Raw genomic sequence first — 14380 nt, 5'->3', positions numbered from 1 at the left:
GGAGTACTGCCATCTTAACAATATTATGCTTTCCAATCCATGAACGTGGAAGTCTTACCATTTATTTAGATCATCTTTAATATTTTTTTCAGCAAAGTTTTAGTTCTTTCGCTTGTTTTGAGACAGGGTCTCACTCTATTGCCCAGGCTGGAGTGGAGTGGCAGGAACATAGCTCACTGCAGCCTTAGCCTCCTGGGTTCAAGTGATCCTCCCACCACAGCCTCCCAAGTAGCTGGGACCACAGGCAGCTGCCACCAGGTCCAGCCTTGGCTTCCCAAAGTGCTGGGATTACAGGTGTGAGCCACCAAGCCCAGCTACAGTTCTCAATGAACAAGGTCTTGTACTTCTTTCATTAAATTTATTCCTGCTTTATTCTTTATGATGCTAAGGTAAATGGAATCGTTTTCTTAATTTGCTACTGATTTTAAAATCCACTACCTGTGTGAGTTGAACTGTGCCTACACACGTCACTAAAATGTCCCACTCTCAAAAGTGGCCCTGCCTCCCCAGGTCCACCAGGCCTTCTTCCACTTCCAGCCCTCTGTCCAGGCAAGAACTCGACTGGAGGCCTTTCTGGGCACTCAGAGGTACACAACAGCACATTAGGAGCGTTAGCTGAAGAAATTCAACAGGCATGGCCAGGCGCGGTAGCTCTTGCCTGAATGCTACTACTTTGGGAGGCCGAGGTGGGAAAATCGCTTGAACCCAGGATTCAAGACCAGCCTAGACCATATATATATGGAGCCCGTCCTCTGGAAAAAGTAAAAAAAAAAAAAAAAAAAAATTCAACAAGCATATTTTCATCCCCTACTTTTTTCTGAGATGGAGTCTTGCTCTGTCGCCCGAGCTGGAGTGCAGTGGCATGATCTCAGCTCACTGCAACCTCCGCCTCCGGGGTTCAAGCGATTCGCCTGCCTCAGCCTCCCGAGTAGCTGTGATTACAGGCACGCGCCACTACACCGGCTAATTTTTTTAATTTTTAGTAGAGACGGGATTTCACCATGTTGGCCAGGCTGGTCTCGAACCCCCGACCTCGGGTGATCCGCCCACTTCGGCTTCCCAAAGGGCTGGGATTACAAGCAAGAGCCACTGTGCTCGGCCTCATACCCTACTTTGTGCCAGGCATAGTTCAGGAAGCTTACGAGGCATTAAGTGAAAAAAACAATATCCTTACGTTTATAGGGCTTATATTTTAATTAACGGGGGTGGACAACAACTAGCAACAAGATAAATATGTTTAAAGGTGCAGAAATTTTAAAACTCGTCAAAATACGCCCTCCTCCAGAAAATCCCTGCCACCTCGAAAGGATGTCCTCTTCTTGAGCTCCCCTCTCTGGCCCTCCCTGATACCGCAAGATTGAGCATTCAGGCACTGGCTTCCCGAACTCACTTGGGCTCAGTCACAGCAGATAAAGATTCAATGGGTAGGGCCGGACCGACGCCGTGGTGCTTCACTTGCCTCATTGCGCATGTACCAAAGGCAATCGCCCAAAGTACTCGAAGACAAGCGGTAGGGCCGGCCCTTGCGCAGGCGTGCTAGCGGCCGTCGGGAGCGCTTCCGCCTCCCCACCGCCGCCCTCGCCATGGCCGCGCCGGCCCCGGGCCTCATCTCGGTGTTCTCGAGCCCCCAGGAGCTGGGTGCGTCGCTAGCGCAGCTGGTGGCCCAGCGCGCAGCATGCTGCCTGGCGGGGGCCCGCGCCCGTTTCGCGCTCGGCCTGTCGGGCGGGAGCCTCGTCTCGATGCTAGCCCGCGAGTTGCCCGCCGCCGTCGCCCCTGCCGGGCCAGTCAGCCTAGCGCGCTGGACGCTGGGCTTCTGCGACGAGCGCCTCGTGCCCTTCGATCACGCCGAGAGCACGTACGGCCTCTACCGGGTGAGAGCTACGGGGGCCGCCGGGGGTCACGCCGAGAGGGCCACAGCTGCCACCTACACCCCAGCTACGGAGGCCGCCGGGGGCCATGCCGAGAGGGCCGCGCCCACTGCCTGCACCTCGGTTACGGGGGCCGCTGGGAGTCACGCCGAGCGGGCCGCGCCCACTGCCTGCACCTCGGCTACGGGGGCCAGTGGGTATCATGCCAAGAGGGCCGTGCCCACTGCCTGCACCTCGGCTACGGGGGCCACTGGGAGTCACGGCGAGAGGGCCGCGCCCACTGCCTGCACCTCGACTACATGGGCCGCTGGGGGTCATGCCAAGAAGGCCGCGCCCACCGCTTGCATCTCGGCTACGGGGCTCCTGGGGGGTCATGCTGAGAGTGCCACGCCCACTGCCTGCACCTCGGCTACGGGGGCCGCTGGGGGTCTTGCCGACTGGGCTCGCCCTCCGCCTGAACTCCGCCTACAGTGGATCCCGCAGGATCTCACTGCGCCCTCTGCATTTATCTGGGCAGGGCTAGAAATGGTCTACTTGTAGTCCGTCTTCATGCTTCATCCGGTGGCCAGGCAGAGGGAACGGCACGGGCAAGGGCCTGGAATGGAATCCGAGTGGCCCATGTCAATACGATGCCCATAACTCAGCCCCCTAGCGGACGGGGGCACGAGGAAATCAGGTGTAGAGCCTGAGTCTCAGGGTCATGATCTCTAACCCCGGCGAGGCGAGTTCTCGAGGATCCCTGGGCAGCTTTGCCGCTCTGATGGCTCTGCTTCCAGGCTCTTTATCTTTGGCCTTGAGCCTAAGGATTCTATAGAATCAGAGGAACGCGCTCTTTTTATAGACAGGGAAACAGGCTTGGAGGAGCCTTGGTCTGGTCGAGGGAAGAGTGGGAGGGGCGGGCTCAAAGACCAGGAACCTCAAGTCACCTGAGCCTGGCAGCGTCAAGGGACACTCCATGCTGGGTGTGTCGTCTTCTCTTTGCATAGAATCTTGAGCTGATGATGGGTTTGTGGGTTTTTTATTAATAAGAAAAAAGGCTTACTGAATGCTTTATATGCATCAATTCATGAATCCGTACCACAGCCTATGAGATGTTACACCCATTTCACAGATGGAGAAACTGAGGCCAGAAGAGGAGAGTTTACCTGCCCAAGGCATCTAGTGACCAGAGGGGCAGCCAGGGTGTGACCCTGCCTCATCTGACTTCGTAGTTGGGTACACATTTAACTTCCACCTTCCTGTGTGTGTTTTCCAAGAGCATCATTAAAAAGCGGGTTTTGCCCGGGCGTGGTGGCTCACGCCTGTAATCCCAGCACTTTGGGAGGCTGAGGTGGGTGGATCACCTGAGGTCAGGATTTCGAGACCAGCCTGGCCAACGTGGCAAAACCCCATCTCTACTAAAAAAAAAAATACAAAAATTGGCTGGGCACGGTGGCTAACGCTTGTAATCCCAGCACTTTGGGAGGCTGAGGCAGGCAGATCACAAGGTCAGGAGTTTGAGACCAACGTGACCAATATGGTGAAACCTGTCTCTACTAAAAATACAAAAATTAGCCAGGTGTGGTGGTGCGTGCCTGTAATCCCAGCTGCTTGGTAGACTGAGACAGGAGAATCGCTTGAACCCGGGAGGTGGAGATTGCAGTGAGCCGAGATTATGCCATTACACTCCAACCTGGGCAACAGAGCGAGACTTTGTCTTAAAGGAAAAAAAAGCGGGTTTTTGGCCGGGTGTGGTGGCTTGTGCCTGTAATCCCAGCACTTTGGGAGGCCGAGGAGGGCGGATCTCCTGAGGTCAGGTGTTGGAGACCAGCCTAGCCAACATGGTGAGACCCCATCTCTACTAAAAATACAAAAGTTAGCTGGGTGTGGTGGCGCGTGCCTGTAATCCCAGCTACGGGGAGGTTGAGGCAGGAGAATCGCTTGAATGTAGGAGCAGTGAGCTGAGATTGTGCCACTGCACTCCAGCCTGGGCGACAGTTGAGACTATGTCTCTAAATAAATAAATAAATAAATGTGAAATGCTGCAGAGTGCTAGGGAATAGGGAGTGGGCATTCATCAAGGGCTATGGGGTGGGGGGTCCTGAGAAGGTGCCATTTGAGCTGAGAGCTGGAGCACGTGCAGGAGCTGGCCATGGTCAAGCTGTGGCCAGAGGGCTCAGCCAAGGCCAAGGCTGTGTGATGGGAACAAATCTGGACTTGCTCCTTCTGCCAGTTCTCTGTGAGGGGAATTGTGTTGGTTCCCTAGGGCTACATAACAAATGACCACAAACTGAGCGGCTTAAAACCACAGGAATTTATTCTCTCACCGTTCTAGAGGCCAGAAGTCTGAAATCAAGGCGTTGATGGGGTCATGCCCCATCTGAAAGCTCTTTGGGAGGATCCTTCATTTTCTCCTCCATCTTCTGGGGGCCCTGGGCGTTCCTTGGCTTGGGGTCACATCATTCAGTTCCTGCCTCTGTCTGCACATGGCCTTCTCGGATTCTGTGTGTCTTCTCATCTTATATAAGGATGCCAGTCATTGGATTTAGGACATACACTAATCCACTATGACTTGTTCTTAACTAATTACATCTGGAAAGACCCTGTTTCCTTTCCCTCCCTCCTCCCTCCCTCCTTCCTTCCTCCCTTCCTTCCCTCCCTCCCTCCTTCCCTCCCTCCCTCCTTCCTTCCTTCCCTCCCTCCTTCCTTCCTATACTTTCTTTCCTTTTCCTTTCCTTTTCTTTCTTTTTTCGAGATAGGATCTTGCTGTGTTGCCCAGGCTAGAGTGCAGAGGCACGATCATGGCTTACTGCAACTTTCAACTCCTGGGCTCTATCAATCCTCCTGCCTCAGCCTCCTCATTAGCTGGGACCACAGGTGTACACCACCAGGCTCAGCTATGTTTTTTTTTTTTGAGTTGGAGTTTTGCCCTTGTTGCCCAGGCTGGAGTGCAATGGCACGATCTCAGCTCACCGCAACCTCTTTCTCCCGGGTTCAAGTGATTCTCCTGCTTCAACCTCCCAAGTAGCTGGGATTGCAGGCATTCACCACCACGCCCAGCTAATTTTGTATTTTTAGTAGAGACAGAGTTTCTCCATGTTGGTCAGGCTGGTCTCGAACTCCTGACCTCAGGTGATCCGCCCGCCTTGGCCTCCCAAAATGCTGGGATTACAGGCATTAGCCACCGCTTGAGGCTGCTAATTTTTTATTTTAAGTAAATATGAAGTCTCACTATGCTGCCCAGGCTGGTCTCAAACTCCTGGGCTCAACTGATTGTCCCACCTCAGCCTCCCAAAGTGCTGGGATTACAGCCGTGAGCCACCGTGCCTGGCCATTTTCTGGTGTTTATAAGCCTCAGGTTTATGGTGTTTTGTGATAGCAGCCTGCATAGACTAACACAGGGAACTTGGACAAAGCAGAGTGGTCTTTCCAACTATGGATACGATTGTGTCCCTCCCCAGCTTACACACCCTCCTTGGCTCCCCAGTGCCCTCAATGTGGAGCTCATACTCCTCAGCATTCAAGGCAGTCAGCCCCTGCGTTTACTTTGTGGCTCACCTTAGCATTGCCTCAGCTCACTGAACTAGACTCTGCACAACAGTGAGGCACCGAGACATGGAAGCCATCTCAGAGCAGATCAGGACTCCCTGGGCACATCTCAGCAGGATAGGGCTGCAGCTTTCTCCTTGCAGGAGGCCTGACTCCAAGTGCTTTTGAGTTAAATCTGCTGCCAACTCCTCCACCATTCACAGGCCAGGGCATCTACTGTGCGTTGTCCACAAGTGCTGGGCCTGGGCAAACCTGGCCCCCACTCCCTATAGTGGGGCAGGTGCAGGCGGGGGTGGCTTCTCGGAGGAAGTGGCCTGAGAGATGTGTAGAAGTTTCCCAGGCAGCGTCAGGAGGGAGGGTGGGGATGAAGAAGGTCACCCTTCTCCATGGAGGGCGGTGAGGGGCTGAGTTTTATCCCAAGGGCTGTGGGACCCTGGAGGCTTTGAAACAGGACAATGGGCTGGCTAGACACGTGCAGGCTGTGGCCAGGAAACCCCCCAAATACAACGGAATTGAAAGACTCCTGTAATGCTGGCCCCAGCAGGAACCACCACGATCTCGATTCACCCAGGAGAGCCGCCCTCCTGTCCAGCCCCCCAAGAGCAGCAGGGCTCCCTCTTGCCCTTGAACCTCCTGTGCCCTGAGAGGCAGCATCACCCAGGGCTTAGGATCCTGGCTTCCAGCATCCCAGAGGTGACTCACCAACCAAAGTATCACTCACCAACCGAAGGACCTTGCACAAATGCGCCAGCCTCCCCATGCCTTAGTCTCCCCATCTGTAAATGAGTGTTACGATAGTAATGTCATAGCCTCCCTGGAGGATCCAGGTGGTCACGTTACTGTTGGTGACACTGTCTCTCTGTTGGCTGCAGACGCATCTTCTCTCCAGATTGCCGATCCCAGAAAGCCAGGTGATCACCATTAACCCCGAGCTGCCTGTGGAGGAGGCGGCTGAGGACTACGCCAAGAAGCTGAGACAGGTGAGCCCCAAGGAGCAGCTGCAAGGGAGTCACATCCACGAAGTGGCCACACCCCAGGCAACAGAGCGGACTTCTGATTGTCACCAGCAGGAACTGCCCCAGGGATAACTGGCAGATCCCTTTGAGGAATCCCCTCTTCAAGGCCACAGCCCTGCCCTGGGAAGCCTGAAGGCCACCCAGCCTCTGTTGCCCAGGTAACAGGCCTGGGTCCTCACATCTTAGTGAAATATGATGGGTGTGGCTTTGATCACAGGCTAGGCTGAGCACAGTTTCCTGTGTTACAGCTACTTGTATTTCATTCATTCTTTGTTTTTTTTTTTTGAGACGGAGTATTGCTTTGTCGCCCAGGCTGGAGTGCAGTGGTGCGATCTTGGCTCACTGCAAGCTCCACCTCCCGGGTTCATGCTGTTCTCCTGCCTCAGCCTCCTGAGTAGCTGGGACTACAGATGCTGGCCACCGCACCCGGCTAATTTTTTATATTTTTTAGTAGAGACGGGGTTTCACCGTGTTAGCCAGGATGGTCTCGATCTCCTGACCTCATGATCCACCCGTCTCAGCCTCCCAAAGTGCTGGGATTACAGGTGTGAGCCACCGTGCCCGGCCTTGTTTTTTTTTTTTTTGAGACGGAGTCTCACTCTGTCACCTAGGCTGGAGTGCAGTGATGCAATTTTGGCTCACTGCAACCTCTGCCTCCCGAGCTCAAGTAATTCTGCCTCAGCCTCCCGAGTATCTGGGACTACAGGTGCTCGCCACCATGCCTGGCTAATTTTTGTATTTTTAGTAGAGACAGGGTTTCACTATGTTGGCCAAGCTGGTCTTGAACTCCTGACCTTGTGATCCGCCCACCTCAGCCTCCCAAATTGCTGAGATTTCAGGTGTGAGCCACCACACCCAGCCACAGCTACTTGTATTTTTTTATTTGACAACGGTCTCTGTGTCCTCTGAGTCTCCCCTGCCCCTGCCACCTGCAGCCTCTCAAGACTGTCTTCTCCCTACGCCCAGGCATTCCAAGGGGACTCCATCCCAGTTTTCGACCTGCTAATCCTGGGGGTGGGCCCTGATGGCCACACCTGCTCACTCTTCCCAGACCACCCCCTCCTGCAGGTGAGCACTCCAATGCGGGGTTCTGCCCTAGTCCTGAGCCCAGTCCCTAACATCTGGGACTTCCAGGGGGAGGGCCACCTGCAGAGTGGGGTATCTAGAGCCGGGGTTCAAGTCAGCCTCCACCAGCGTACCTGCCTGCTGGGCTCAACCCTTCCAGGTCTCAGTTCAGCCCCCTAAAACAAGGACCTTAAACTACCCACCATGGGATTGTTAGGATGGGATGGAACGGTGGCTGGACCAGGCCTGGTGTATGTAAGTGTCCAAGAAGCTGAAGTGACATTGTCCTTCTGCCTCCATCCCTGGGCTTCCTCCCCAAGGAGCGGGAGAAGATTGTGGCTCCCATCAGTGACTCCCCGAAGCCACCGCCACAGCGTGTGACCCTCACGCTACCTGTCCTGAATGCAGCACGAACTGTCATCTTTGTGGCAACTGGAGAAGGCAAGGCGGCTGTTCTGAAGGTAACAGCAGAGGGTTCTAGTCCTGGGAAGTTCATGGGCATGTGGGCCCCAGGGACAGATAATGGCCTCAGACATTATTGTGCTGAAGCATCAGATCTGAAGAAAACTCAAGTCATTCTTGGGTTGAAAGGGAACTTGAAATTGCAATTAGAAAAAAAGGAAAAAGGCCGGGCGCGGTGGCTCAAGCCTGTAATCCCAGCACTTTGGGAGGCCGAGACGGGCGGATCACGAGGTCAGGAGATCAAGACCATCCTGGCTAACATGGTGAAACCCCGTCTCTACTAAAAAAAAAAAATACAAAAAACTAGCCGGGCGAGGTGGCGGGCGCCTGTAGTCCCAGCTACTCGGGAGGCTGAGGGAGGAGAATGGCGTAAACCCAGGAGGCGGAGCTTGCAGTGAGCTGAGATCCGGCCACTGCACTCCAGCCTGGGCGGCAGAGCGAGACTCCGTCTCAAAAAAAAAAAAAAAAAAAAAAGAAAAAAAAAAAAGAAAAAAAGGAAAAAAATAAAAGGAAATTACAATTAAAGGCTAGTTAGGTATTACCACTATGAAATGAACTTGATGAGATGAGGCCAAAGCTGCACTCAGGGGTAAATTAATAGCATTCAAATGCATTTTTAAAAAAGTATTAAGTAGCAAATCATTGAAATAAAAATTAAGTGCTTTCCTGTAGAATTAGAAAAAGGACAATAATAGGCTGGGCGTGGTGGCTCATACCTATAAGCCCAGCATTTGAGAGGCCAAGGCGGGTGGATCACCTGAGGTCAGGAGTTCCAGACCAGCCTGGCCAACCTGGTGAAACCCCATCTCTGCTAAAAAAACAAAAATTAGCTGGGCATGGTGGTGGGCGCCTGTAATCCCAGCTACTCAGGAAGCTGAGGCAGGAGAATCGCTTGAACCTGGGAGGCGGAGGTTGCAGTGAGCTGAGATCACTACTGGCACTCCAGCCTGGGCAACAGAGTGAGATTCCATCTCAAAAAAAAAGAAAAAAACTAGAAAAAGGACAATAATATAAATCTACAAAAGTCAGTGGCAGGACTAAGTGAAATTAAAATCAGAAATTAATGAGTTAGTTAATATATTTTAAACTTTAATGGTAAGTAGATCTAAAAGATAGACAAGCTCCTGACAAGGCTAATCAAGAGAAAAGAAAGTCACGAGGTATTATGAATAAAAAGGCACAGCCGGGCATGGTGGCTCACACCTGTAATCCCAGCACTTTGGTAAGCCTAGGCGGGTGGATCACCTAAGGTCAGGAGTTCTAGACCAGCCTGGCCAACATGGTGAAACCATCTCTATTAAAATTACAAAAATTAGCCGGGTGTGGTGGCAGGAACCTATAATCCCAGCAATGCGGGGGGCCGAGGCAGGAGAATCGCTTGAACCCAGGAGGCGGAGGTTGCAGTGAGCCAAGATCGCGCCATTGCACTCCAGCCTGGGGAACAAGATTGAGACTTTGTCTCAAAAAAAAAAAAAAAGTTAGCCGGGCGTGGTGGCACTTGCCTGTAATCCCAGTTACTTGGGAGGCTGAGGCAGAAGATCACTTGAACCTGGGAGGCGGAGGTTGCAGTAAGTCAAGATCGCATCACTGCACTCCAGCCTGGGCAACAGAGCAAGACTCCATCTCAAAAAAGTAAATTAATTAAAATAGTTATAGTGGATAGAAAGGAAGGGACTCTGTCCCTGCTGTTTGGCACTAGGACAGCTGAGCTGGGCATCGTCACATTTTGAGGATACAAGAGTCTTATTTCTCCTTGGCAGGGGAGCCAGGAGCATGCTGAGGGGCAGCGCCTGGGGCGCAGGCAGGGCTTTACTCTTCTTTCCTCTTCTGCAGCGCATTTTGGAGGACCAGGAGGAAAACCCGGTGCCTGCCGCCCTGGTCCAGCCCCACACCGGGAAACTGTGCTGGTTCTTGGACGAGGCAGCCTCCCGACTCCTGACCGTACCCTTCGAGAAGCATTCCACTTTGTAGCTGGCCAGAGGGACGCTGCAGCTGGGACCAGGCGCACGGCCCCAGGGGCTGGGCCCCTGCTGGCTGCCACGCTCTCGGTTCTCCTTTCAAAAAGCTGGTGGTGGTGCTGTTGCTGGAAAACAACAGTGTCCAGCCACCAGCCCTGCCCGGGGCTTAACACACAGGCTGTGGCTCTGGGCATCCGGATATTAAAAGGAGCGTTGCTGGAAGTCTGCACTATCTCGTGGTCTTTGATGGCAGCAGGCCTGAGGGCGCCCTGGCCCAGGTTCTGATCCACAGCCCTCATCGTGGGGAGGAGGGTGGAGCCTGCTCCCCTGGGGCATAGCCGCCATGGATGAATTTCCTAAGACAACAGGCTGGGCGAGGTGGCTCACACCTGTCATCCCAGCACTTTGGGAGAATGAGGTGGGCAGATCACTTGAGGTCAGGAGTTTGAAACTAGCCTGGCCAACATGGTGAAATCTCGTCTCTACTAAAAATACAAAAATTAGCTGGGTGTGGTGGTGCGCACCTGTAGTCCCAGCTACTTGGGAGGCTGAGGCACAACAATCACTTGAACCAGGGAGGTAGAGGTTGCAGTGAGCTGAGATCGTGTCACTGCACTCCACCCTGGGTGACAGAGCGAGACTCCGTCTCAAAAAAAAAAAAAAAAAAAGCTGGGCATGATGGCTCACTCCACCCAGCACTTTGGGAGGCCGAGGCGGGCGGATTACCCGAGGTCAGGAGTTTGAGACCAGCCTGATCAATATGGCAAAACCCCGTCTCTACTGAAAATACAAAAATTAGCAGGGTGTGGTGGCATGCGCCTGTAATCCCAGCTACTTGGGTAGCTGAGACAGGAGAATTGCTTGAACCCGGGAGGCGGAGATTGCAGTGACCAAGATTCTGCCATTGCACTTCAGCCTGGGCAACAAAAGTGAAACTCCGTCTAAAAAAAAAAAAAAAAAAAAAAAGCACACACACAATGTATTCTCTCTTAGCTGTAGAGATCAGAAATCCAAGGTCAAGGTGATGGCAGGGCTGGTTCCCTCTGGAAGCTCTGAGGCAGAGCCCATCCCAGGCCCCTCCTGTCCTTAGCATTCCTTAGCTTGTGACCGTGTCACTCCAGTCTCCTGTCTTTACTTGGACTTCTTTCTCTTGTGTGTTCTCTCCTCCTATTTATTTATTTTTTTGAGACAGGGTCTCTGTGTGTCACCCAGGCTGGAGGGCAGTAGTGCAATCACAGCTCACTGCAGCCTCCGTCTCCTGAGCTAAAGCGATCCTCTCACCTCAGCCTCCCAAGTAGCTGGCACTACAGATGCGCACCACCACGCCTGGCTACTTGTACAAATTTTTTGTAGAGACAGGGTCTTGGTATGTTGCCCAGGTTGGTCGTGAATCCCTGAGATCAAGCGATCCTCCAGCCTCAGCCTGCCAAAGTGTTGGGATTACAGGCATAAGCCATTGTGCCCAGCCCTCTTTTCTTAAAAGGACACCTCTCATTGGATTTAGGATTGCTCAAGATACCAAATGAGTATTGCAAATAAGTTCCAAATAAATGCTTATTTGGAATAAGCGTTCTGAATAAGGTCACATGCTGAGTTTCCTGGGTCAGGATGTAGACATGTCCTTTGGGGGACATAAGTCAACCCTCTGCTGAGCTCCAACTGCACTGACAGGGCCACACACTGGATTCAGCCGCGCTGCTGACCTCCTCAGAGCCTTGAAAGCACCAGAGAGTCTAGTTTCCATGTGCTGGGCTCCTGCACATTTTCTCAGAGTGCATCTGCTCATGGCCCACGCTTCAGCTTTCTCCGGGCCCCAGGGATGACAGTGTGGGAGGCTGGTGGGTGCATGGGGGCTGCCCAGCCATGTGCAGGCTTCTGCTGGGGGATCCAGAGGAGGCACCCGGCTGAGCAGGAGGTGGGAATTGAAACCTACGCAGAGGCGGCTATGCGGGGCGAGAGTGGAGCCGAAACCACAGAAAGTGAAGTTTCCTTCACCATCTTGTCCCGGTGGGCCACTCAGATGTGAGAGTGAGGAAGTGGGACGGGGCCTGACCGGAAGGAGGTTGGTAAACAGCAAAGAGAGCTGAGTGTAAGCTCAGCTGTGGGCCTGGGTGAGGGCAGGTGGCCGTGGCCCCCAGAGCCATGGGCACAGGGCTGAGAAGCGAAGGGAAATTGAGCAGCCAGCGCAGGGACCCCACCTAGATGGTTCTGACTGGAGCTGTCACCATCTCCTACCCTTCCCGAGAGTGACAACTCTTCCTGCTCCGTTTTGCCTTTGGAGTGAAATCCACCCATCCCACAAGGCTCCACGAGGCCCCTTTCACCTCCCCCTCTCCCCAGCAACATCAGCCCCTCACTCAGTCTCCCTGCAGCACACCCACTTCTGCTGTTCCTGGAGCCCGCTGAGCACATTCCCACCCCAGGGCCTTTGCCTGTGCTGAGCCCGCTGCCTGATATCTCCTTTCCTGCAGCTTTTTGCATGGCTTGGACCCTCGCTTTCTTTTCTGGGGGGACACGGTCTTGCTGTGTTGTCCAGGCTGGAGTGCAGTGGTGTGATCTCAGCTCACTGCAACCTCCACCTCATGGATTCACATGATTCTCCTGCCTCGGCCTCCCAAGTAGTTGGTTCTACAGGCATCCGCCACCACTCCCAGCTAATTTTGGTATTTTTAGTAGAAACATCAAGTTTCACCATACTGGCCAGGCTGGACTCGAACTCCTGACCTCAAGTGATCCACTTGCCTCAACCTCCCAAAGTGCTGGGATTACAGGCATGAACCACAGAGCCTGACTCCTTGCTTCCTTTCATTTAGGTCTTTGGTAACATCACCTCCGTGACCCCTCCATGCCCATCCTGTATGTTGCATTTTTTCTTCCTTGTCAGTCTCATAATCTGATGGTTTTCTTTTTTCTTTTTTTTTTGAGATACAGTCTTGCCCTGTTGCTCAGACTCCAGTGCAGTGGTCCGATTTCAGCTCACTGCAACCTCCGCCTCCTGGGTTCAAGTGATTCTCCTGACTCAGCCTCCTGAGTAGCTAGGATTACAGGCGCCCACCATGACGCCCAGCTATTTTTTGTATTTTTAGTAGAGACAGGGTTTCACCATGTTGGCCAGGCTGGTCTCGGATTCCTGACCTCAGGTGATCCACCTGCCGTGGCCTCCCAAAGTGCTGGGATTACAGGCTTGAGCCATAATGACCGGCTGAAAAAAACATAATTTTGTTTTGTTTTTTTTGAGATGGAGTCTCGCTCTGTCACCCAAGCTGGAGTGCATGGCGCAATCTCGGCTCACTGTAAGCTCCGCCTCCCGGGTTCACACCATTCTCCTGCCTCAGCCTCCCGAGTAGCTGGGACTGCAGGCGCCCGCCACCATGCCTGGCTAATTTTTTGTATTTTCAGTAGAGACGGGGTTTCACTGTGTTAGCCAGGATGGTCTCGATCTCCTGACCTCGTGATCCGCCTGCCTTGGCCTCCCAGAGTGCTGGGATTACAGGTGTGAGCCACCGCACCTGGCCAAAACATAATTTTTTTTTTTTTTTTTTTTTTTGAGACAGAGTCTCACTCTGTCGCCCAGGCTAGAGTGCAGTGGCCGGATCTCAGCTCACTGCAAGCTCCGCCTCCCGGGTTGACGCCATTCTCCTGCCTCAGCCTCCCAAGTAGCTGGTACTACAGGCACCCGCCACCTCGCCCAGCTAGTTTTTCTGTATTTTTTTAGTAGAGACGGGGTTTCACTGTGTTAGCCAGGATGGTCTTGATCTCCTGACCTCGTGATCCCCCCGTCTCAGCCTCCCAAAGTGCTGGGATTACAGGCTTGAGCCACCGTGCCCGGCCAACATACATTTTTTTTAAAAGAAGAAATGAATCCTGGGGTGTTAGTGAAGATTATATTCAGATATTACTAGAGGCTTAAGCAAAATGGAGGTTTAGCTCTTTCTCTGGAGAGACACTGTTCAGGGCTGGTAAAGCAATGCCACACATTCTTCAGGAACCCTAGCTCCTTCTACATCATTACTTTGCCCTGTCATCAGCTGGATTCTGCCTCATGGCCCAAGGTGGCTGCTTGTGCTCTAGCCATTGTGTCCACATTCCAGCCCTAGCATGAAGAAGCTTCCCAGGATTCACCCAAGACACTTCTGCTCACTCCTTTTTGGCCAGCCTGGGTTGCACAGCCCCACACAGCAGCAGGGAAGTCTGGAAGATGAGTATCCACTGGACAGCCATGGGCTCTGTTATGATCAAGGATTCTACTACTGAAGCCAATAGGAGCAATGGACATTGAGGGACACGTGTTCTCTATTCATTGATGAGCTGCCCGCCTGCCTCAGGGGCTCCCTGGGGATCTTGCCATCTGAGGGGCCACGCTCTGGGCTTTCCTTCCTCCAGCCTGGAGCCCCTGGCTGCTGGGAAGTGTTCAGTGTCCTTGAGAGGTCTTCAGGGACCTACCCCACTCCCCAGCCAACGCTGGATCCACAGCTCAGTGCTT

At 53.2% G+C, this 14380-nt stretch overlaps 1 protein-coding gene across 1 annotated transcript; it reads left to right on the top strand.

The window, feature by feature from the left end:
• The first annotated feature begins 1191 nt into the window (after positions 1–1191).
• PGLS (6-phosphogluconolactonase) lies at positions 1192–10119 on the top strand. Its single transcript, XM_033200016.1, has 5 exons — positions 1192–1871; positions 6269–6376; positions 7379–7480; positions 7798–7938; positions 9773–10119. The coding sequence occupies exons 1-5, from the start codon at positions 1584–1586 to the stop codon at positions 9908–9910; spliced, it is 777 nt and encodes a 258-aa protein (XP_033055907.1). The 5' UTR covers positions 1192–1583; the 3' UTR covers positions 9911–10119.
• Positions 10120–14380: the final 4261 nt, after the last annotated feature.

The sequence above is a fragment of the Trachypithecus francoisi genome, unplaced genomic scaffold, assembly GCF_009764315.1.
Source record: "Trachypithecus francoisi isolate TF-2019V2 unplaced genomic scaffold, Tfra_2.0 Lachesis_group5, whole genome shotgun sequence".
In the NCBI taxonomy this organism is placed as follows: Eukaryota; Metazoa; Chordata; class Mammalia; order Primates; family Cercopithecidae; genus Trachypithecus; species Trachypithecus francoisi.
Note: the sequence above shows the minus strand (reverse complement) of the source record. Positions and strands in the feature narration are given on the sequence as shown.